This window comes from Crinia signifera, chromosome 6 (assembly GCF_055691185.1).
Source record: "Crinia signifera chromosome 6, ASM5569118v1, whole genome shotgun sequence".
In the NCBI taxonomy this organism is placed as follows: Eukaryota; Metazoa; Chordata; class Amphibia; order Anura; family Myobatrachidae; genus Crinia; species Crinia signifera.
The window spans coordinates 90,466,658-90,492,281 of record NC_139222.1 but is presented as its reverse complement, the minus strand read 5'-3'; the positions used below and the strand labels follow the sequence as shown (position 1 = coordinate 90,492,281).

Sequence of the window (25,624 nt, the reverse complement as noted above, 5' to 3'; positions counted from 1 at the left end):
ATATTCTCTACTCCACGCCGACGTGGATAGTAGGGGTATGAAAAGGTCGGAGGACGTGCACCGCCGCCCCTCTCGGGCTCACTACGCTTCGGGTTGGCGTCAATCGTGGGGTTAAAATTGGGGTCTGGGGACAATTTTACATTGAATCCAATGTACAATAGGGTCCCAGGGACCCTATTCACATTTCAATCAATGTAAAAATCGGGTCCATCGCGTTGGTCGCATGCGATGCGATCGACGCGATTTTTCCGACCCGATCAAAATCGGTGTGGCCGTTCTAGGAAACAAATACCTTTAAATTCTTATATTTGACACTTAACAAATATAAGTAAACATAAATCGGAACTGTCACATTGAAAGGCTTCCAGGCATGATCACCCTTCTCCCACCTTTTGCCCAGGGAAGGATTTGATAAGTAGCACATGGTTTGATATTCCCGGATCTGTAGAGTACGCACCCACACAAATGCATGGTCTAGATTAGTGGTAATGTAAATGAGGACAAGCACTTATGAGACATGGTTCGAAAGGATATCGGCATTTTAATAATGACCAATATGTTAGCAATGCTGACGGAGAGCAGGGGCCCAGATGGAAGTTGTTCTCTGCTCAGCCAACAACTAACCTCCAATGTCAATAAACATTTTGAGCAGACTCCGCAGCAGGGACAGACTATAAGAAATACTTTCCTCATCACCAATCACATGACAGGGTATCATACGAGATTCAGAGCATTGCCTGCTACACCTTATATACTCATCAGTAGACAGCAATGTTGGGAGAAATCTGCAGCACTACACCTGCTCAATGATGTCGTGATCCTAATTGGACAGTGCTGTTAGTACACTGCAATATATTGTGAAACGCCTTTCTAGCAGCTCAAGCTAATTACAAGTGAAGAATGACCTTGCCCTAGGTCCTTATTAAATAATATTGTTAAAATTGTCTGAGAGGGAACAATTTATAGAAAAACCCATAAAGGGATTACTCTCCTTTTCATGTGATTACATGGAATACATTCTTCTGAAATGGTTTAGGAAGTAGACATCACGAATATACAGTAGCCTGTAGTATAGAGACAGGTGTTCTAAAACTCACAAGGATTTAGAAGTGGGTCTCTTCGCTTTTGGCCACTTTCGACGCTGAAGTTGCCTAGTTTTCAAGCAGGAGAAAAAACAGTAACCCATCACCAAGAGTGAAAGCCTAAAAACAGTATGCATATATAGCAGGAGCTACTGATGGATAGATAGACAGATAGATAGATAGATAGAGATATTAGTTTAAGACATGCAAGAAGGTGAGGCTCAATTTTACTGTATAAAAGTGAGTTTCAGCTCTAGAAGTAGACATAGGGTGGATGTAAAAGTGTCCGAGTTCAGCGGCATTTGACCATGCCTTGTAAATGATTGCCCCTTTAAAAAAATGTCTACATTTGGTCGGCAACCCGCAAGGCTGCTTAACTCGGGCGCTACTACATCCAGCCCATGATATTGTTTTAATTTGCTCTTTGGGTTGTGGTCGCTGGCTGGAATGGCTGGCACCATTCACTCTGGACAGTTAGCTGTGATAGGCCAAATGCTGGGTAGGATTCCTCAACCAGAACCGCCTGAGTGACAAGCAGTGGCAGCTCCAGGGGTGGGAGCCACACCAACTGTTAACCCACATGGTCCCACTGGCAGTTGGCTCCACTATTTGAATTTTGGACTGCGATACAGAAATAGAACCAGTTGCAATTTGATTGGAACAATCACCTGAAAAAAATGTGTCCTTCAGAATTCTTTATCTTGCAGTCATACATACAGTATTAAAGCACCACATTTTGCTGGGAACCATATATCCCAAGCTGAAGTGGTCACATGCTGGAAATCATTGATATGGATAGTGTCCAACACTTCAAATGTTATCATGTTGGCTAATTTCAGGTTACAAACCGCCTTTGAAGGCAACAAAAAATGAAGAGTTTGAGCAGTTACTAGACACCCCCCCCACTAGCCTAATAACACATTGATCACATTCATCACTTCTTAAGTGACTACTGCTTCACCCTATTAGCCTTATATATTAGAAATTAGCAGCAGACTGGCAATGGCAGCAGAGAATAGACAAAAGTATCAATTTAGTAACAAAATTAGTAAAAAAAAAAGACAACCTTAGCGATAGGAAGAGAATTCCCTGTGAGTAGATACAGTAGGAACTTACTTGTACTGTTCAAAACTTTCATCATTCAGACCTAGGAAAAAAAAAAAAAGTTAATTTTGTACATTGTGTGTTTCAGGATGTTCCAATTGTTCCTGACTGGGAATTTTCTTGTTTCAGACAAGTTTATATAAAAAAAAAAATGTTTAAGTATAGGTAAAATGGCAACACATTTCCAACAGAAATAGAAGCGGATGACCAGGTGTAAAAGAGGGAACTGAGCTCCACCACCTCTAGTGGTGAGATGGAATTAGTTCAACCTCCACCTTGGGCCTGCACAGTACATCTAACCACTGGCCCTGTCTCTGTCTAATTGGGGGTAGGATAGGTAGTGTTCATTCTAGCACCCACTATCTTTGAAAACCCATGTTGTTCCTCTTCCCTGCCTGGGGTGTCGGTGTCTGCTGTGGTGTTTCTAGCACAGGTCTGGTTTGCTTATCAGTGCTGATATACAGACCACACTGTGCTAGAAGCACTACAGCAGACAGTGACACCTCAGGCAGGGAAGAGGAACTGCATAGGTTTTCAAAGATAACGGGTGCTAGAATGAACACTAGGTAGGGTAGGGAGAGGGCATAAGGTGGTAGAGGGAAATGAGTCTCCCCACCTCTCCAGGACCACTTTAAGCCCTGGAGTCAACAAGGTGTATTCAATAGGATACATTTAATAAGAATCATCTAGGCCGGAGTTTGCAAACTCTGAAGTGTTTAGGCATTTTTGCAAACAGATTACAACAGATTTGCTGTACATAGACCCACATCCAGTAAGGCTTGCTTATGCTAAGTTGCTTGCAACAGCTTAGAACATGCGATCCTTAAGCAATGCAAATGCAGGAGGAGGTGCATACCACCCACCTGTCTGCATTTGCAATCTCATCAAACTGCGAAGAGGAACATCGTGACCATCAGCAGCTGCGGTTTATTTAGAAGGCTCTGGCATGTCACTGGCATGTGACACTTTTAACCAATGGAAATGATTGAAAGCGGCTTCCATGTACTCCTACATTTTGCAAACATAGCCCAAGAAAAAATCTAGGCGCAACTGCCAAATACAGACTGAACCCATTTACGGCAGGGTTTGGTCATTCTTGACTGAAACAACGCAAGCAAATACAAATGCATACACCATCGGAAAACACAAGCCACTACAACACAGGGGCATAGTAAATTCCTGTGTTTATATTTATATATAAGTCACACCCCTGTTTGAGCGATCACCATGGTGTTTAATCTTGGTCAAACACAGTTCATACATGATTCTTACTAAATTTACCCCAATGAGCTGGACAAAATAGTTGTCTGAAGGAATTTCCTCAGTTGTAGCCATTAGTACGAGGTTGCAAAAGATTTATAAATATGATGCTGGGATTACAATCTATGGAATGTGTGACAAATTGGGTGATTTGTAAATGAAAAACATTATGCTAGATGAATTAGAAATACCTTATTATTATTAAGCGGCAAAATTACAGCCATTACCAGCAAACAACCATTAGATGGCAGTATTTTCATATTTAGATGAGTAACTTACCGAGTTCTATGCTGCTTGTCCGGGGATTACACTGCCTGGACCCCTTACAGCTCCGCAGTTCCATCAGCTGGACATGTAACTGATTGAGCACCTCACGGCCCAGAGTATTTACTGCATTAATCAGCTGGCGGGGACAATGAGAGAAAGTGATCTCAGTATACCCATCACCTTCACAATTACACCAGATTGCTGTCTGAAGGCAACATATAACACCAAAGTCGCTGTAGTATTTCAGATATCTAGCTGGCAGCGTAATCTCATAGGCAAACGCCTATGTCCTGGAAACCCCCCTTCTCCTGGCAAGTGCCTTAAAATATGACAATAGCACTGGTATATAATATGATCAATAGAGCTTCCACCACATCATGCAGAGCTACTGCACATGCCTAGTGTACCAGCTTCTTCTACCACATTTACTGTATGTGTGGATCTGAGCCCTCAAACAATGGACCAGAGAGTAGCTGCCAGGAGGAAGAGACCGGAACCTTACCATGAAGTGGGAGATTGTGAGCTTAGAAAGTGCAGTAAGGGTTCTATAATGTTTGTGTATTTATTTATTTTGTTTAACCTTTCCCTGACCACTTATCTTATTTAAATGTTTGCAACAGCCTACACTATAAACCATCTGTGCTGTTAAATATTAATGCTGTATTCCATACAGTATCCAGTGTATAAAAAGACCAATTTTAGGGCTTTTATCATTCCCCCAGATTCCGGTTCTTACTGCAATGCAGAGTGGGAGATTTTGGATTACATTTGGAAACCCCCCTCCTCTCTAAAAGTCCTGCGTTTGCCACTGTAATCTGGGGTTTGTGGTTCCAACAACAAGGGAAGATGTATGAAATCATAGAGAGAGATAAAATGGCAGAGTTACCCAAAACAACCAATCAGGGCCTGCCATTTATTTAGCACAGTCTATGAAATGAAAGTAGACGCTCACAGAATAAACAAATATATCATACTGAACAATAGTGGCTCTTCTAAGCTTAGCTATATGAATAACAAGATAACCCACCATGAGTAGACATTCCTACGTTACCTGGTATGGATCAATATTGAGGTCAAAATACTCCAAGAAGCCAGTGGCAAATTCACAGAAGAGGAAGTTATGGGTCTCATTAATGGTCCTCAGACACCAGTAGGTGTTGTTGTTAGCACTTGTACAAGCGCAGAAAGGTCCCACTACACAGGAGAAAATAGTGACAGCATTGAAGAGCACAGACCTGTGGAATAATTACATTGGTGTGTATTGTGAGTATGAAATGTGTAATATATACTGAGAGTTCCTCCCATGTACTAAAGACTACGGTGATGGTAGACGAAGTATATGTAGATCATTCTTGCAATGTATATTTAGGTTAATAGCTGCTTTCCCGTTCCTTAATTATCATTTAACTTAGTTCACACCCTAAATCATATTTGTACTCAAGAAAAACAGTGACCGGAGTGCAGCTCACTCCAGCAAAGAACATAAAACTCTCCTGAAGCGAGTACAGAGCAGCTGCAGAGTAACAATTCCTTCAGCATCGCCCATAATTTCTAATAGCAGAGAACTGAAAGCACAACAGAGGCCGAATGAGGCCAAACCCCAAGAAGGTTTTCTTCTGCATGAAAGCTGTACCAGTTCAATGTAAGGATCTAGTTAACGTCTAAGCTACTGGTGGTATGCAGGTGTGACAATGCTAATGAGTCCTTACATGTCCAGAAGGGGGCGGTCTGCCAGTGTTGATTGTCATGGGTGAAGCAGGTGAGGCCTGGCATGCTGCATGTGTCATTATTTTTAAGCCTCTTCAGCAGTTTCCGCAGCTTTTTCTTACGTCTCTGTTCCCGCAGAAGCCAAACTTTATCGTGTTCTTTCAGGGATTTCCTGTGTGCAAGTGTCACAGTCATGACACACAATATTGAACATTGCAGATAACAACACAGACATATTTACATGTAGCGGGTGTATGAGTGGTTATGTGTCACCCACAGAGACATTTATATTTACAGTAACTTCATGTTAGTACTTGAGCCTGGTAAACCCATAGCTACCCTACCCCCCCCCCCCCACCCCCCACCCCACCAAGAGGAAACCATAAAAAATATATTGGAAATAATTTAAGTATAAAAACATGTTGGTGCACTTTTTGACACTCATTTCCATAACTGACCCTAATATTAATGGATGACAAAGCGAGGTCTAGCGATATTCCGGAGATGTGACCTAGATTTCTTAATGATATTATTAGAAAGCCTCCAGTGATGTAAACTACTAGCTGTATTACTTACTTAAAGGGGTGAATTATGGTTCCCCTATTCTTCAGCTTTCCTTTCTTATGCTTGATATGGTAACTGTAAGAACAATACATTAATGTAAAAAGAGGGAACATTTTTATATATGACCCTAGATCCCAAGATCGTATAATCGGAGATAACTATTTATAGTCCTGAAACAAGCCTAGTGGCTAGAGGTGCCGCGGAAACGTTCTCCGTAACATTTTGCTATGTATGCCATCACTGCTACATGACCAATGCATAGCTCTAGAATGGCTCAATACCATACACTCATCCAATCAGTGAAAACAGGGATAATAAAGTAAAGTAAAAGATCTATCAAATGTATAGTAATAAAACCTAGTAGTCTTCCAAACAAAAGAGTAATGGAGACATAGATGGATGGTTTAGGTTGCCTATATACTATGTTTTGGAAGGATACAGTTTGTTTAGGAAGGATGTAGTGTATCTAGGTAGGGTATAGCTTGTTAAGGTTGGGTACAGTGTATGCATGTGTGTGTACATATGTGTGTGTGTACATATATATATATATATATATATACACATACATATATATATATATATATATATATATATATATATACATACATATATACATATATATATATATATATATATATATATATATATACACATATATACACACACAGACGACAGATATACCCAGAGTCCTTGTAAATTCACAGATGTATCCAAAGTAGAGGTGCGTACACACGTACAGATTTTTCGGTCTGATCTATCTGGTGGGAACAAAAACCTGGAAATGTATGGGAGCATATGACAATCAAAAATTTCCACCCAAATGCAGGAAAACAGGAAAAGATATCTGATTTGATAAATTTGTTATATCAGAATGATTTAAACAATTTGTCTGACTGATCACTGTCTGCTTTCAAGTTTGGTAACAATTTTTTGATTGTCAGTTGCTCCCATACATTTCCAGGTTTTTGTTCCCACCAGATAGATCAGACAGAAAATCTGTATGTGTGTACGCACCTTAAGTCCATCAATGTGTGCAATCGCTCTCAGAGATCATTACCAATGATCAATAGGGGTACATGTACAAAAGATAGACAGAAATGCACCAATGAGCACAGTAGAATAGTAATTTACTAAAATAAATGGTACTTGTTTACTAGCACGGCCACACCGATTCTAATCGGGGGCATCGCAGGTAAAAAAATCTCATCGGTCGCATCGCATGCGTGCTAAAAAATCGCATGCGATGGTCCCGACGCGATGCCCCCGATTTCCCATAGGGAACAATGTTAAATGCCTCAATTTACCCAAATGAACAGGGAACAATGTTAAATGGTCCAGAAACCCCCCAAAACACCCCAGAACAGTGAAATGGCCCCCCAAAATTAGTTAACGCCACCCCACGATCAACGTGAACCCGAAGCGTGGCGAGCGCAGCGAGCCCGTGAGGGGCGGCGGTACGCGTCCTCCGACCTTTTCATACCCCCACTATCCACGTCGGCGTGGAGTTGAGAATAGAATAGTGTGGCGAGCGCAATGAGCCACCGAGCCCGAAGCGTGGCGAGCGCAGCGAGCCCCGCGAGGGGACGCGGATACCTTCACAGTTATACGCGTCCCCTCGCGGGCTTCACAGGTGTCCGTGGCGACGCGGACACCTGTGAAGCCCGCGAGGGGACGCGTTTACCTGTGAAGGTATCCGCGTCCCCTCGCGGGGCTCGCTGTGCTCGCCACGCTTCGGGCTCGGTGGCTCGCTGCGCTCGCCACACTATTCTATTCTCAACTCCACGCCGACGTGGATAGTGGGGGTATGAAAAGGTCGGAGGACGCGTACCGCCGCCCCTCGCGGGCTCACTGCGCTCGCCACGCTTCGGGTTCACGTTGATCGTGGGGTGGCGTTAACTAATTTTGGGGGGCCATTTCACTGTTCTGGGGTGTTTTTGGGGCTTTCTGGACCATTTAACATTGTTCCCTGTTGATTTGGGTAAATTGAACCATTTAACATTGTTCCCTATGGGAAATCGGGGCCATCGCGTCGGGACCATTTAATGCTTATTTAGCCGCATGCGACGCGACCGACGCGATTTTTAAACTTTTCAATGCATTTCAATGGGAAATCGGGTCCATCGCGTCGGGGGCCATCGCATACCACTATTAAGGGCACAAGATCAATGCGATTGTGGCCAAATAAATAACTGCTCACATACATTAAGGTAAGAATATATAAGCTTGCCAGATCACAGCATGGCATCCAATCATAGCACAATCATGTGGAAGGGATAGGCCGCTATTCCAACGTGGCAGACGGAGGCAGGACGCTCTCACATATACTCCACAGCCCAGCTGCTGCACTTGCTTATCACCGGTGGATGCAATAGACGACTTCACGTCAGACCACTGAAGCCACGCCATGCTGTGATCTGGCAAGCTTATATATTCTTACCTCAATGTATGTGAGCAGTTATTTCTTTTAGTAAATTACTATTCTACTGTGCTTATTGGTGCATTTATTTATTTACGAAGAACGTTGTGTGTTTTGTTAGGGTACAGCAGGTTTAGGTTTGGTACATAGTGTGTTTGGGAAGGATGTAGAGTGTTTATGTAGGCTTTTGTGTGTTTAAGATGGATAAAACATATTTAGTAAGGTTAAAAGATTGTTTAGGAAAGACATGACAAGCAGAGAAAGCATATTGTACGGATGGAGCCGTGCTCCTCGTGTGTGTCAGTGATACATTCCTGACGGCTAACGCGCCAGCACACGTGGACGAGCGAGCATCTCACATGCTCGTGCATCCATTGCTGAGAATGGGCTGAGCGAGCTTATTGAATGGCTCACCGAGAGTGGGCTTGATGAGCCTGGCTCCATCCGTATGTTTAGGAAAGACATGCCATGTAGAGGAAGAATATAGTATGTTTCGGAAGGATAGGGAGAGTAGAAGTGAAACATGTTCAGAACTTACAGAGCTGAAGGCTGCATGTAAAAGTAATCATATTGTAGATTGTAATTACTGTAGTATATTCAAACTATAATAATCGTTCGATATACAGGTGGAGCCAGCATCATCCATTCTCCACCTCAACGGGGCACCCGCCGCTGCATGCGTGTGCCCAAGTTGCCTCTGCAACTGATTGAAAATAAATTAGCCAGCAGTCCACTGCAGCCTGGCGCTCCAACTTGGTGCACCAAACGGCACTACCGGGAGCAAAAGTGTACATGGAGGAAAATACACTAGTGAAGCAGTGACTGAGGTTTTTTTATGAGCTACATAACATAAATAATAGGAAATCTTATTTTTGATGGGTGATGTTAAGTTGCCGGTATTGCACAGGGCTAAAAGAACCAAATAATCTGGCAGACTTGTTGGACCTGGTACTGTCACTGCCCATTTCATGTAGCAACCACCTCCACCACAAAAAGGACAAAAAAAAGAACCACCTGGCCTAATTTGTCCATCGGCCTAGCATGATCTTATGCAAGTGAGCATTCCCCCAGCAAGTTTCAGTCCTAAGCACATGCCTCACTTGCCTAGTCGGAAATCAACTACTGCTTGGTGCTACAATATATAATAGAAAATTTATTTTAAATTGTTTTGCAAGGGAACTACAAAAAGCTATGTATTTCATGTAGATGTACAGTTTAACTCTCTATAGACTTGGATATTTAAAATCTCTTAAAAAGAGCACAGAGCAGAGAACACATACTGTAGGATGCTTAGTTTTATTAAATGTATATAAATCTTCTTGCATGTAGATTCTGTCAGGTTATTAGATGGGGCTTATGAGCCTGCACTAGAAGTTCATGTGTAAATTGAATAGAATTAGTATTATCTTAACAGTAATGTCAGTGTTGGTGGTTACTCTTCACCTCCCAACTCTGACACTGCGCACGCTGAAGGCAAGTGGCCAGAATTTTGGGGCACGGCCTAGCGGCAAGGGGGCATGCCAATTGCCTCCCAACACGGGACACTGTCGGCCTCTGGAGGGACATGGTAACGTCTCCAAAAAACGGGACAGTCCCGCGAAAAGCGAGACAGTTGGAAGGTATGGTTTCAGAGACAACAGCCTTTATAGATTCTGTACGATAACAACATTTAAAAAAAATATATGGCTACATATTTGGCTAAACAAGAAAGTACAAATGTATCAACTATACTGTATTTTTACTGGGCAGTGGTGCATCCATAATGGGTGCAGGGTGTCATGGGCACACACTGCACCCATGTTTTGATGAAAAAGGCAGATCTTTATTGTACATAAAGAATGCAAAAAACAGACTTTGGCAAGGCAGAGGCATTCAAGAGGAGGGACAGGAGCGGAGGTGGCCTGCAATTGGGTAAATCGTAATGTAAGACAAGGCCAAATACTGCGTCTGTAACTGATGGTCGCAATGTTCTAGCAATCATAATGCTGCATCACTAAGGATCACGTGCTGAGCAGCTTAGCATATACGGTTCAACCTGACTGAGGGCCATAGTTTGATTTGGGGACATGTTTGCTTATTCTACTTTGTCTATGACATGTTGTATGTTCCATCCATCAGTAGCTCTGATTACCTAAGGTAAATTGAAATAACAGAAATCACCAGACAATCCATCTGATTTCCAGTAAGTACCTGATTTTACTGCAGTCACAGTCTTCCGGCCTCTTCTTCTTAAGGTGTCCTCTGACCTCCCTCAGGTTTTTTATCTTATTCTGTAATGTTTCAATCTAAAATACAATCGTGTTATAGTCAACTTCTTGACCGCAGCCCAGCCCATGGCGCCATGACCCCTATGTCCCACACCGATTCCACAGTGGTCCCTTCTTGCATTGGCGCCGCCATGACACCTGTAGTCAGCTGAAAGGTTGATCCAATTCCACTGCCAGCTGTCCTGATCTCTGACCTGTACACCTGGTCTCTGGACCAAGGTGTACACAGGTACTTCCTGGTTCTGATAGATGTGATTGGCTGCAAGCCGCAGCATCAAAGCAAGAGGGATATAAGCAAGGCTCCCAGCATTCCAAATTGCCTTGAACAACTGTTCTGTTCCCTGTGTGCTTGTCTCCAGAGTCAGAGTTCCTAGGCTCCAGGCTATCCTGTATTCCAGCATTATCTCCACCTGTGACCTGTTGCTCAAGCCTTGTTGCTGGTTAACCCACCACCTGCCAGTTTGCCTCCCATCTAATTCTATCTCAGCGGTTGAGTTGCATCCAGCCATCACCAGCAGTGGTTACCACTTGCTCCTAGGCCAGCTACCTACTACTGGCTCCCAGGCCGTCGACAGCCATCTCCGGCTGCCAGGCCGTCGACAGCCATCTCCGGCGCCCAGGCCCTCGACAGCCATCTCCGGCGCCCAGGCCCTCGACAGCCATCTCCGGCGCCCAGGCCCTCGACAGCCATCTCCGGCGCCCAGGCCGTCGACAACCATCGCTGGCGCCCAGGCTGTCGACAACCATCTCCGGCGCCCAGGCCGTCGACAGTCATCACCGGCCCCCAGGCTGACCGGTACCCCTGTTTCTGTTCTCCGCCAATCCTCTGGTTCAGCTGTTCCCTGGTGTCAAACAACCCTGTTTCATGTTATCAGCGCCCTCCACTGGCCCACACAGAACTCTCCGATGTTGGCAGTTGGGCTATAATATGATATTTACATATTTTAATGCAATTCCATTTAAACTTACAAAAAGAATGCTTCAAGTTAAGATTTTATAATGAATACCTTTGTTTCCGGTTTTTGGAAGATGATAAAAAAAATATATATACAAATTTGATTTTAGCTTACTTTCTATTAATTTTAATTAAAATAAATATATTTTTGTTGCTGCCCAAACTAATGGCATTTCCAGAAAATCTAAGCAGAGTACAATGTGTGTGAGGAGTATTATGTTACAATGACTGATAATGATACGAACGCCCTTAAAATGGAAAAAAATATACTTAGCTTGGTTTACCAAGCCTTAAACACTGTTTTAAATCTCCATATGCTGGTGGACCTAAGAGAATTTCCTACTGAGCTATTTGTTGTTCTACTTGTAGCTCTCACTCTGTAGCTGGTACTGTGGGGTAGTTGTATGTATTAGTGATAATGTAGGAGTATGGGCCCATGGCAACCAATCAGCACTGAAGTAACAACTATAATTTGCATAATATAAAATGGTACTTATGTATTATCTGGGCTCCCATGTTAAATGTACCCCATTTTTTCATACCCCTACTATCCAACTACGCATGGAGTTGATGTTATATAGTGTGGCGAACGCAGCAAGCCACCGTGCCCGAGCGTGGCGAGGGGACGCGGTCTCATAAGAAAAACGGGAGCCCAGATATTACATAAATACCTATAAAATTATACAGAGCAGCTGATTGGTTGCCATTGGCCACTTCTCTGTCTCACTTCTCCCTTATTACTGCTTCATACATATGATCTACCCCAGTGTTTATTTTCTGGATATATTGTTTGAGTTGCTTCAACTAATTTCATACTTTCATATATTAAAATATCTACAGGGTAATAGCAGGAAGGCGAGTTATTTATGCCTCAAGACACTTCTGTTTCTAAATGGGGAGATGTATTAAAGCTTGGATAGAGAGATAAGTACCGATCAATCAGCTCCCAACTGACAGGCGTTGATCAGGCAGTTTTTTACCCCTCTCCATCTTATCTCTAACACAACTCCCCCTCATATGGCTGCTATGAAAGTGTATATATTCCCAAATACAGAAAACATTTTTGTAATTACCTCATGGTCGATGTGGAGCTTGTGATCTTTCCAGGCCTGCAGAGATTTGTATAGATCTAGATCACACTTTACGGTGTCATTTGGTAAGATGTGGCACCTGTATAGAAAATAGGGAATTAGTGAGATACAATATGTAATATACAGTACATCCCCCATTCACTGGTTCATATAACCAACTACAGTCCTGATCAAGACCGCTGCAAGGTTTTTTCGGCACCCTAGGCAAAACTTCAGTTTATTGCTCCCACCTCCACCCAATACTGACTTTCCAGGGCCTCAGATGAAAGTGTGGAGGTGGTGTCTTAAGGTGGCCATACATCAGAAAGACCTGTCTTCCCTTCAACTCCCCGGCAGTCGTTGGTGGTTTTTGGACACACAGTCTGTCATACAATCAGTCATACAACCAGTTGAGATTGTACGATTGGGTACAATATCTTTCTGATGTATGGGGGCCTTTAGATAGACAGAGGTGCCCCCCTAGATTCTGGAGCTCCTAAGCAGCTGCCCAATGGTAGATTTGGCCTTGGTCCCAATACAATACTGATGTATGACGTGGTCTCTAGAGCACCGGCGGTTATTACCGGTGTGTCACTTTGAGAGAGCTGGGTATGATAAGCTCATTAGTGAGTCCTCCAGTTCCACTGAAATCTTCTGCGTCTTTATCCTCATCATCATCATCATCCAGCTCAGACACCTGGCTCTTGCTGACATTTGTCTTCCCTATAGGCTGATACTCTTGCTCTATATGCTGGTTAAAGATCTTCCTGGCCACTTCAATAGACACAGAGCGGGCAGAACGATTCCTCAGGTAACTGGCCTTGTACTCTGGAACAACAGCAGATACAAAAGTGACATTAGAATTCTTAATGTATATGGCGCCACAAGGGATTCACAGCGGCCAATTACAGAGTACATAAACAAATAGGCTAAACTTGGCTGCATCAGCAAACAGCACTGAAAAAATAATATACAGTATATACAGTACAGTATGATTATTCCCCGGTCTTGTTACCTATTTACGTTAATTTTGTATCCTTTGTTGTACAGTGCTACAGAATATATTGGTGTAGTAATACATGTAAAGAATATTAATATACAATAATGCAGGAACAAAAAATTATGTGTGTATAGACATTCAAGTACAGCATAGGCAAATTCTACCCTGGTCCTGATCAGGGTGGAACACAGGGAGGACCCGGGTCGGCACCGCAGTGTAAACGGGGCAAATCCCGGATTGGAAGAGAGTGTTCCAAATACCGAGTCGGATCCGGGATTTTGGTGCAAAAAAGGTATAATTGAAGTGCCCCCGATGCCTTCATTCATAATGTTGATATGAGCCTCATGCTGACTTTGAACTTGTCAACATGTTTATTATTATGTCAAAACGGTACTTGTTTCCTAGCACGGCCACCATCGGGGGTAATTGTGTACCTTAACTTAAGGTACACGATTGCTGGCAAAATGGACCTAATTTCAAAGTAAATCGGGGCCATCGGGGGTAAAGGCAAAATCGGGTCCATCGCGTGGTCGGGTGCATTAACATGGCACGCGACGCAACCGACGCGATGCACCCAATTTTCCCATAGGGTTCAATGTTAAAATATTTTTAACATTGTAATCACGTTCATCGTGTCGGTCTTGTGCCATTATAATGGCACAAGATGCGATGGACGCGATTAAGCACATTTTACATAGCTAACAATGGGAGATGGGCCAATATGGCCCATTTCTCATTGTATATGCCCCCCCCCATTGTGAACGTCACCCCACGATTGACGCCAACCCGAAGCGTGGCGAGCGTAGCGAGCCCGCGAGGGGCGGCGGTATGCGTCCTCCGACCTTTTCATACCCTATTCACATTTCAATCAAATCGGGACCTTCGCGTCAGTTGCATCGCATGCGATTTGGTCACATGCAATGCGATCGATGCGACCGACCCGATCAACATCGGTGTGGCCGTGCTAGGAAACAAGTACCGTCAAAACTAATGGAATGTTGACATGGATGGAATGTGAACACTGTGATTTTAATATTAGTCTATGACAAACCCTGAAGGAACTGTCAACATCTCAATGTCGAAGTTTCATATATGAACATTCTACAAATATCACCATGTATTATGTCAACATTTTAACTAAGTCGACATCGTAACTGTGTGTTGAAATCGTGTGTGTTTAAATTGTCACTGTCGACTTCATGACTGCATCCCTACAGGTTTCGGGCTGCACAGCGGTTAGCACTGCATCACATGTACAGTACTATTGGCCTATAAGCTGTGCCTATTAAATGAGGGTTAGGGCTATTTCACACGCTCCAGCTCCTGCCGGGCGGCTAAACCCTGCACAGCCAGCAAGCCGTGCAGCACACAGCAGTTTACAATGGTAGGGATGGCTACAGCCCGGGAGTCGTCCCTTCCAGTGGTGGGATCCGGCCGCAACCGGGCGGCCGGGCCGTGGCCGTCCCATGTGAATGTCCATTCACACTACTGTGTGCGGCATGGCTTTTGGCCGTGCAGGATTTCGCCGCCCAGCAGGAGCCAGAGCGTGTGAAATAGCCCTTATAAGGAAAGGAGAAAGGCAGCACTATAGAAGCTTGTGGTCTCTTTCCTAATAAACACATGAGGTTCATTGATGTTGTGGTTAATAGTGAATTTCAAATTGGGCTCATGTAAAATTCATGTTTGCTCCATTAATGCACAGAAATGTAATACAAGTGTTGGAAATGACCTTATTAATGTTGTCAGTGCATTGAATTTGTAACACCCCATAACATCCACAAGGTGGCAAACTGTGACCACATTTGTTACCAAATGGGTAATTCTATTTCTAAAGCCGAAAAAAAAAATGACTGTGCAGATGAAAATCAGATGCACGCTGCCTGCTTCAAGCAAGCGATAACAATGCTAGTATTACAAGACAGATAATCTACAAATCTGCATTACATTATCGGGAACCGCACAAACAGTGTTCTCTTCAGCTAGAATCTAGAGCTAGAAGTTTTCTTCTTCGCCGCATTCCAGTGCATGTGATCAGAGACCCTCAATAACAATTACTATTTACATTTGCTAGCTACATATGCAGTTCATGCAAACACGATCTTTCAGCTTTGTGATGGCGCTGGGCTGTTCATATACACTGTGCGCTTTGAAACAGCAGGGAAGAGTACGCCAGCAGCACAATGCTGATCCTGCTTAGTATAACATACGAATTGTCAAGTATCATGGTAAATTAGTAATTTAGCAGAATGGTAGAAACCCACTAATATCAAACCATCCATCTTTGGTAGTGATCTTTCATATATATATATATCTCATTTTTCATAAGCTGGTTAAATAACGCACTTTTTAAACCTTTTATTTAAGTGTTTAATGGCGAGATGTACTAAGCCATGACAAGTGATTAAGTGGAGAGTGATAAACCACCAACCAATCAGCTCCTACCTGTCATTTTTCAAACACAGCCTGTAACATGACAGGTAGAAGCTGATTGGCTGGTGGTTTATCACTCTCCATTTTATCACTTTTCAAGCTTAGTACATCTGGCCCTTGGTGTTACAGTTTAGTCCACTTCTTTATATTAAGATCAAATACATACATGTACTGTAGATGAAGCATAATAGGTCAGTCATGCATGCAATAATAAGTAAAGCAAGTTTTAATCTTTCAAAGATTTCAGGGTATCATATTGGTTACTTTAATTTGTATACTCATTTGATATCATTGGAATTTAGTTTAAAGAAGTTCCCAAATGTAACGCGCTGCTATTACTGTTCTGTTGTTCACCTCTGTTATACAAATGATCTGTTCTTCTGTTCAAATGAGAGAATTTGGCTGTACAGTATATCATTGATTCCCTCTAAATGTCTGGTGGGACAAATTTACATACTGTAAGTTCTGCACACATGACAGCCGCTGTCTGGTGAAACCTCCAATTAGTGCATTATTTTGACTGTTTCTAATTAGCGCACAATTTATCATCAAAAGCATTTCTAATCGTTTATTTATGTGAATATTTGTTCATCCTCAACACACACACACACACACACACACAATAAACTGAATGTCTGTTCTAAGGTAATACAATGTGGAAAGATGACTACTTGTTCTATTTTACACACATAGGGCCAAAAGGAGAGTACGATCATCAGAAACTGAGTTATCCCTTTTTTTTTAAACGGCAATCATTTACACTGGGGGGTTCATTTTGCCATGTAAGTGATTGCTGCTTTAAAAAAAAAAAAATGGGAAAACTCTACCAAAATCTTTTACTTTCTGATTCTCACACCCTATAACATTTTTCCCATAGATGGATGGTACTTGTTTCCTAGTACGGTGCCAACGATTTTAATTTTATCCATCGGGTCAAAAAAAATTGCGTCCATCGTATGCAACCAAATCGCATGCGATTGATGCGATTTTTACATTGGAACCAATGTAAAATGGTCCCTGAGACCCAATTTTACATTGGCCCAATGTTAAATGCCCCCCAGACCCCAATTTGCATTGTATACCCACCCTGATGGGTCAAATGCCCCCCCATTGTTAACGCCACCCCACGATGAAAGCCAACCTGAAGCGTGGCGAGCGGCAGCGGTACGCGTCCTCCGACCTTTTCATACCCCCACTATCCACGTCGGCGTGGAGTTGATTTTAATATAGTGTGGCGAGTGCAGCGAGCCACCGAGCCCGAAGCGTGGCGAGCCCCGCGCATTACCTCACAGGTATTACGCGTGCGCTCGCCACTATATAAAATCAACTCCGCGCCGACGTGGATAGTGGGGTATGAAAAGGTCGTCGGACACATACCACCGCCGCCGCTCGCCGCGCTTTGGGTTGGCGTTGATCGTGGGGTGGCGTTAACAATGGGGGGGGGGGGGGCATTTCACATACAAATTACCCATCAGGGTGGGTATACAATAAAAAAAATCGGGTCCATTGGCCCATTTAACATTGTTCCCTATGTAAAATCAGGTCCATCGCATTGGTCGCATTGTATGCCATTATAATGGCATACAATGGACCCGATTTTACATAGGATATTTAACATTGAGTACAATGCATTCAATGTTAAATCGCGACAGTCGCATCGCATGCCATGGACCCGATTTTTTAATTGTCTGGGAAAAAAGCTAAAAATAGCCAAAAATCGCGTCGTCGCGTCCCACGATGGGCACCGTGCTAGGAAACAAGTACCGGATGGACAGATGGGCAGTTGTATAGATAGAGCTAAAGGGGATAAAATCTTCACGCAAAAAACTGCAACAAAAAATATATATGTATTTAGCAGAACTATTACGTGTCAGGAAGAGGCAATGCTATGCCTCCAATATAAAGATACACACAAAGAAAATATATACCCTGCGTTAAACAGATGGAGCCACTTTCTTCCTCCTGAGAAGAATTTGTAAAGCCACACTACTACTACTACGACTACTACTACTACACAATTCCACGTACTACTGTATTAGAACCATGCCAGCTCAGACAGGCTTGGTACTGATAGGGTAAATGGTATGGGAAATACTTTCTAGCTGGCAGACAGCAGTTATAAACAGTGTACCAAACATGGGCCAAACAACTTTCACTACAGTTGATATTATATTGGCCAAATCATGACTCAAAATTCCTGTGGGTTGTATAGCAAATACTCACTGAACCGCAGTTCCTAATATCACCCTAGTAAGCAATAAAATGCATGGGGCTAACAGTGCAGAGCGATTTGCATGCTATATTCTTTTGGTCCAGCAAATAATCTTCTACTTTTATCAAGCGCTCATTCTAGATCAGGGGTAGCCAACTCCAGTCCTCGATAGCTACCAACAGTTAACGTTTTCCAGATCTCCTCACAGAATCGCAAGTGAAGTATCCAGCTCCACCTGCGGATCTAATAAAATGTACAGTATTAGTCAGTAATGAGTGCACCTGTGTATCTGCGAGGTGAGCTGGAAAACGTGAACTGTTGGTAGCTCCCGAGGCCAGGAGTTGGCTATCCCTGTTCTAGATTCTGTTAATCTGTGCTAGAGAAGATTCCCCAGTCTATAAAGATGTAGGCCTGATTCTGAGTCGGGTGCATTACTGATGTCGGATGCAGTGGAGCAATGTTTTTCCACTGCGCATGCATCTAAGTCGCACTGTGCATGCGTATTGAGTTGTCTGAGTCAATGTACTGATTCAGTGGCGCTGGTCTCAGACATGTAGTAGCAATGTATTGGGTGTTCCTGGGAAGTGACTAAAAAGGGGAGGTGGCTATTTAGATATAAGGAGATACTCATAGGTGCCGATTTATGTTTTTGCTGGTGGGTGCTCAAGCCAAAAATACAGAGGAGTGGCTTCATGGGGAAGGGGTGTGGCCACAAAATAATACAAATTTATATTATGGAGCACAGTTGTCTCCAATATTCAAATTACAGCAACAGAGTTCCACATACATAAATGCCCCCACAGAGCAGGTACTCCGGCATACTGTTTCCCAGGTGGCGGGTCCGGCGATGTGGGTGCTGCAGCCGCAAATTAGCAAGTTAATATGGTGGCCCAGCAGCGGGACTCGGACTCGTGGGTGCTCATCAATTTCCGTGGGCGCTCGGGCCCTTGAGCACCCACAGAATCGGCACCTATGGCGATACTTCGTATTATGGGAGTGGTGCGGACATGTTGCTTAAAGTGGTCCCATAAATACATAGACACAAATCACTCATACAGGAGGCAAAATGGAGAACCTACAGTTAAAATAGGGCTGATGTAGTGGTATTATCATAAAGTAATAGCTGTGACAAGATTTACTTTGGTTCTCCACATATTTTATGACAGAAAGTCAGAAGCACTGGTTTTGCCTATCACTTCTCTGATTCAACAACTGGAAAATGTATCAGCCCGACAGCAAGAAAGGAGGCTGATATCCAAAGCATATAGCGCTAATACAAAAAAAAAGTGGGTCTGATTCAGAGATGGACGCAATGCTGATGTTGTTAGTAGTGGTGTGATTCTTTACCACTGCATATGCACATAAGTCACACTGTGCATGGTCTTAAAATGGTGGTTACAGTGAGATTTGACAGTCACTGAGCATTACAGGGGAGTGGAAACTCAAACGCAGGGGTCTTGTAACCGTTTTAGGACAAGTTTTGCAACTGCAATTTTGTATGCCGTTAAAACGGCTCTGGCATCTTACTTCTGATAGCCATGCTGTGTGACCATTTCCTGGCTGATGTGTGTCTGGTGTCTGTGTCATCGTACACAAGCGGTAGATTTCAGATGCTCTCAGTAGACATTTTAGTACACATCTGCATATCTTCACACAGCATTTGCTGCAAAGCTATGCAGATAGCAGCTGTGTCAGCGTTTGTGTACATATGTGAATGAGGACCAATGTTTCCAGAGTGCCCGGCTAAACGCCAGACGTCAATTCCTAGAGACAACCTGAGGAACGATTGGCCAGCAGCTGTTTCCCAATGTTCTCTATCCAACCCAAGAGTAGTGGAGCAAAGTTGAAAGGAACAGGTGAAAAGTACAATGTCCATCTGCACAAGCTGGTCTATTTAGATCATCAATTACTGTCTTTTTAATTATGTTTTAATCTGTGTGTAGACTTCAACACAAATTGATGATTATCTTTGTTTTAAATATAGTACTTTTTTCTTCATGTTTCCATTAACAATAAAGGGATTATTACTTTCCTGATGGGCACTTTGTCAGCCATTGTGTAGAATTGAGTCTGGGTACCAGACATATATCATCGGTTATAAAATGCAGGTAGGGAAAAAGATAATAATAAATCAATGTGTCAAAAGGTTGATTGCTTTCCAGAGTTGTTACTATGGAAAATACCTTCCTGCCCCCCTCCAGATTTACAGCTTCTCAACAAGATCCGGGCGCCTCTCAAGGTGACAATATTGTGATAACTTCACTACGGCTTTAGAAAACGCTGCTTTAGCCAAGTATCGTACAGTGACGAAATATTAACACTTCTCCGAAATGAGAACCAAATTAAAGAATGCAAGAAAAAAAAAACTTTTCGTTTTCAAGGTAACGGGAAGGGGGAATTGACAGCCTGGACATGTTCTAGTCTTTTGATTTACTGTACATGTACTTTTCATACAGAATATACAGCCCTATATGTACATATGTGCAGCACACAGAACATACACACTGACATCACTATTCTAAAAAAAGATTAGGAAATGCAATGGAAGACATTCATAAAGAAGACATCAAAATAATTTCAGCAACAGCAACAATGAAGAAAGCTGTCATTTTCTATATATTACTAAACTGGAAATGTTTATTGTGACAGGTGCCCTGTGACAGAGTTACACACCATTTACCAGTACCTGCCACTCTCAGATAAACTACTACAGATATTAGACGGCTCTGGGACTCACTTTTCTTTGTTAGCAGTTTCTTGTGCCGGCCCATTTGGGCCATCTTGTAGCTTATTGCATCACAGTTGCATTCATCGCTGTTGGTAGTATAGTAATTGCTCATGAGATTAGGGGATTTCTTCTTGCTGTTGGGGGCAGCAGACAGGCTTGCCATTCCCTTGCACTTGTGTAGTCGCAGCTTTCCGGTGGCGTCCTCCACACACTGCCATTTCTAGGGAACAGTAAACATGAAATATTAGGGTGATTTAGTTATGGGATGTACAGGATGGCCAGACGTTCTCTGCAGAGCAGGGGTGGCCAAACCTGTCCTCAAGATCTACCAAAAGTTCATGTGTTTCAGGCAAACTGTGGCTCTATAGTAGGAATGAATGCAGCAGGTTTAAAAATGTGACATTTAGAAATGACTACAGCTGTTCACCAACTAGGTGATATGGAAAACGTGAACCGTTGGTAGATCTCGAGGACCGGTTTGGCCACCCGTGCTGTAGAAATATGCTAAGGCTGGAATTATGGCCATTATTCTGGTTCACTCGCAAAGGCAAATTCCTTTTCAAATGGACAAAACGGTACTTGTGTATTATCACGGCGCCAATCGCATCGCATACCATAAGGCATGCGATGGTATGCGATGCGATATCGCGCGATGTTCTACAATGTCATACAGTTTTAAAATTATATGACATTGTATATGGCATACAATGCCATACAATGCAATGGGATGCGATGGGATGCGATTAAAAATTGTATAAGCACCCTAATGAGTGCTTACAATGTTAAATGCACCCTAATGGGTGCTTAGTAGTAGTAGTACGTTTATTTATAAGGCGCCGCAAAGTGTCCGCAGCGCCATACATAGCAAACAAAAAACAAATGACAAGGTAACGTACAGGGTGTGTTGAAAAATACAGTATAAATAGGGGTATAGCTGGTAGAAATAAAATCAGCATCAGTTCAGAAGTAGGTGTCAAAATTGTCGAGGAGACTGAAGATGAAGTAGAGGAAGGGAAGAACAGGACAGGAGCACAGGTGAGGTAATGAGGTAGGGTGAGTACGTGAGGCAGGAGGACCCTACTCATAAGAGTTAACATACTAAAAATAGGTGGGTGGACAAACGAAAAACAACAGGATAAGTAGGAACGGAGGGGAACGGAGGCAGTATAGGAGGATCAAAAGAGGTTAGGAGGAGGGTATCGGCTAGTCGAAAAAAGTGGGTTTTGAGGGAGCGCTTGAAGGAGGTAAGGGAATCAGAAAGCCTGATGGGTGGCGGGAGGTTGTTCCAGTGCAGGGGGGCAGCGCGAGAGAAGTCTTGGACACGGGAGTGGGAGGAGGTGATTAGGTGAGAGGTCAGTCGGCGGTCAGCGGTGGAGCGAAGAGGACGGGAGGGAGTGTGGATAGAGATCAGTGAAGAGAGGTAAGGAGCGGTGGAGGAGGAGAGAGCCTTGTAGGTGGTGGTGAGGAGTTTAAAGAGAACTCGGAAAGGAATGGGGAGCCAGTGAAGAGATAGACAGAGGGGGGAGGCAGAGGTAGAGCGGCGGGAGAGGAAGATGAGCCTAGCAGCAGCGTTAAGAATGGATTGGAGAGGTGCGAGGCGGGTGAGAGGTAGCCCGGAGAGAAGGATGTTGCAGTAGTCAAGGCGGGAGATGACAAGAGAGTGAATGAGAATTTTGGTCGCGTCAGTGGAGAGGAATGGTCTAATGCGTGAGATGTTGCGTAGGTGAAAGCGGCAAGACTGTGAGAGAGCACGAATGTGGGGGTGAAAGAGAGGGAGGAGTCAATGATGACACCGAGGCAGCGCGTTTGGTCGGTGGAGGTGATCTCGGTTTCACCAATGCTGATGGAGATAGTGGGAGAAGAGGCGATGTTCGGGGGATGGAAGATTAGAAGTTCAGTTTTAGCCATGTTTATTTTCAGGAAGCGTTGGGTCATCCAGGCTGAGATGACCGTGAGGCATTCGGAGACCTTGGACAGGAGTGATGGGGATAGGTCAGGGGAGGAGAGATAGATTAGGGTATCATCAGCATAAAGGTGGTAATGAAAACCATAGGAGCTGATGAGGGTGCCCAGAGAGGTGGTGTAGAGGGAGAAGAGGAGAGGGCCAAGGACTGACCCTTGGGGAACACCGACTTACAATGTTAAATGCAACCCCACGCCACCCCCCCACTATAAACGAGAACCCCAAGCGTGGCGAGCGCAGCGAGCCCACGAGGGGCGGCGGTACGCGTCCTACGACCTTTTCATACCCCACTTGACTTTATAAAGTGTGGAGAGCGCTGCGAGCCACCGAGCCCGAAGCGTGGCGAGCGGACGCGCATAACTTCAGAGGTATACGCGTCCCCTCGTCACGCTTCGGGCTCGCTGCACTCGCCACACTTTATATAATCAACTCCACACCGACGTGGATAGTGGGGGTATGAAAAGGTCGTAGGATGCGTACCGCTGCGCTCGCCACGCTTCGGGTTCACGTTTATAGTGGGGGGTGGCGTGGGGGTGCATTTAACATTGTAAGCACCCATTAGCGTGCTTAAAAGCACAAATTAGGTTGCTTATACAATTTTTAATCGAATAGGGGGCTAAAATCGCATCGCATGCCATCGGGTGTATGGCATGCGATGCGATAAAAACATTGTGCTATCAATATCGGGGGCGCCGTGATAATACACAAGTACCGACAAAACTATGCGCACTGCAGGGGGGGGGGGGGGAAGATGTAACATGTGCAGAGAGAGTTAGATTTGGGTTTGGTTTTACTTCAAAGTGATATTTACAGTATATTGCAGTGTAAAAATAAAACAGTCAGTATTTTCCCTGCACAGAAACAAAATAACTCTCCCAAATTTGACTCTCTGCACATTTTACATCTGCCCCACCTGCAGTACACATGGTTTGTCCATTAGAGAAGGAATTTGCCTTTGCGAGTGAACCAGAATAAGGGCCTATATGTACAGTATAGCCCCAACACCACCCTCTGAACACCGCCTGGTTACACTTACAGATGTGTCCAGCTACATCACTGATGCAGTCCTGCTAAATAGCCCTGCTAGTGTACAATGCTGTGGAATAACTTGGTAGCACTGAGCTTAGGTTCGTTCAAATTTTTCCATTAAAAGGTGTCTTATTTGCATCGCTATGCAAATATGACACACAAGCAGACTGTTAATTAAAATGATATGCTGCATACATATGTGTGACTGTAGCTGTATCTGCACACAAAATGCTGTTACAATGTTTTCTAGAAAACACTAACATACTGTAGTCATTTTATTCAGATACAGGGGGAGATTCTCTAAAACTCTCCGCCCCCCCTTCGCCGCCCATCACAATTATAATTATCGCATATGTTCTAACATATGCGATAATTATTGCAAAGGACAGCTCTTGCGTTAAGAGCTGTCCTTTGCGGTGAGAGTCGCCGGGTCCCAGCAGGTCCCCCCTCCCTCCCACACCCAGCGCTGCTGCGCCGGGCTCTCCTCCTCCCTGCACCCGGAAGAGGATCAGTGCAGGGAGGAGGTCACAGGTCCGGGCAGCACAGCTCTGTGCTGCCCGGACACAGGTGAGGGGGCGATGCGGGGTGGCGGAGGTCCGTGCGGGGCGGCGGTGGGTTCGCGTTAGAAGCCCATTGGCTTCTATGGGGCATCGCCAGATTTTTCTGGCGATGCCCCCCCGCCGGGTTACCCGGCGGGGGATGCTTAGAGCATCCCAAAATGCGGTAATAACCCCGATAACTGGGTTTTTACCGCATTTTCACCTTAGAGAATCTCCCCCACAGTCACACTCACACACAGAATATACAGTAGGCATGTCACATATGATTTTAAACCAGAAGTGGCTTGTGTGTCCTGTTTGCGTGGCAATGTAAATAAGATGCATATTTATTAAACAAAGATGTCCGACATTAGCAGAGCTGCCGGCTCACAGGCGCTCGGCGTCTCGCAGTGCATGGCGCATTAAGGCTAGATGTATAAGGACAGATCTGTACTACAATATTCTGTTTGTCCATAATTTGCCTATTACATTAGTCATAAATAATTTGAATTGGTCATGGACCACCAATCCAGGGCACATCTGCAAGTGCTCTGCAGCACCCCAGCGTGCCACAGTTTTGGGAACCACTGTAATATCCCATTTGTAGTAACAATTAAGCTTTAGAACGTCAGATATCAGAAAACCTATACTCTAATGTGCAGCATTACTGAAAGTCACTAGCAGAACGCAAGCAGAAAAATGCCTGCACCGTTCAGTATGAGGATCACTGAAAACTGTAAAAGATCTCTAAAAAACAAGTGCAGCTATTAGATTTATTAGACAAGTAACAACAGATAACAGGCACACACAGGTTAACCTATAGGGTCTTCACCTTCTAGAAGTGGCTGGAGAACCCCATGAACCCATTTACCCATTACGTGCCTGTTTCCTCCAGCACCTGCAAACGTTTCCATTTACAGGATCTAATAGATACTAATGGCAGCTCTTGATCTACGAGACGTTTTCAGAGTTCCTCATTCTCTGAATAGAAACCTTCTCCTGCACTGGCGTGACAGTGACACCAGGATCCA

The 25,624-nt window shown here is 43.9% G+C and overlaps 1 protein-coding gene across 5 annotated transcripts in view; it reads right to left on the bottom strand.

Annotated features, from left to right (window-relative positions):
* Nucleotides 1-25,624, bottom strand: part of SULF2 (sulfatase 2) — a 306,266-nt gene that overhangs the window by 1,570 nt on the left and 279,072 nt on the right. For 3 of the 5 annotated variants that reach the window (XM_083146420.1, XM_083146421.1, XM_083146422.1), the window contains 10 exons: nt 21,072-21,282; nt 13,277-13,520; nt 12,696-12,792; nt 10,591-10,685; nt 5,997-6,059; nt 5,423-5,592; nt 4,765-4,907; nt 3,726-3,849; nt 2,199-2,229; nt 1,098-1,151 (listed from right to left, as the gene is read on the bottom strand). In XM_083146420.1, the coding sequence (XP_083002546.1) occupies nt 1,098-1,151; nt 2,199-2,229; nt 3,726-3,849; nt 4,765-4,907; nt 5,423-5,592; nt 5,997-6,059; nt 10,591-10,685; nt 12,696-12,792; nt 13,277-13,520; nt 21,072-21,282 (1,232 nt within the window). Of the gene's footprint in view, nt 1-1,093; nt 1,152-2,198; nt 2,230-3,725; nt 3,850-4,764; nt 4,908-5,422; nt 5,593-5,996; nt 6,060-10,590; nt 10,686-12,695; nt 12,793-13,276; nt 13,521-21,071; nt 21,283-25,624 lie in introns of those variants that run through there. The other 2 variants (XM_083146424.1, XM_083146425.1) reach the window with 2 other exon arrangements.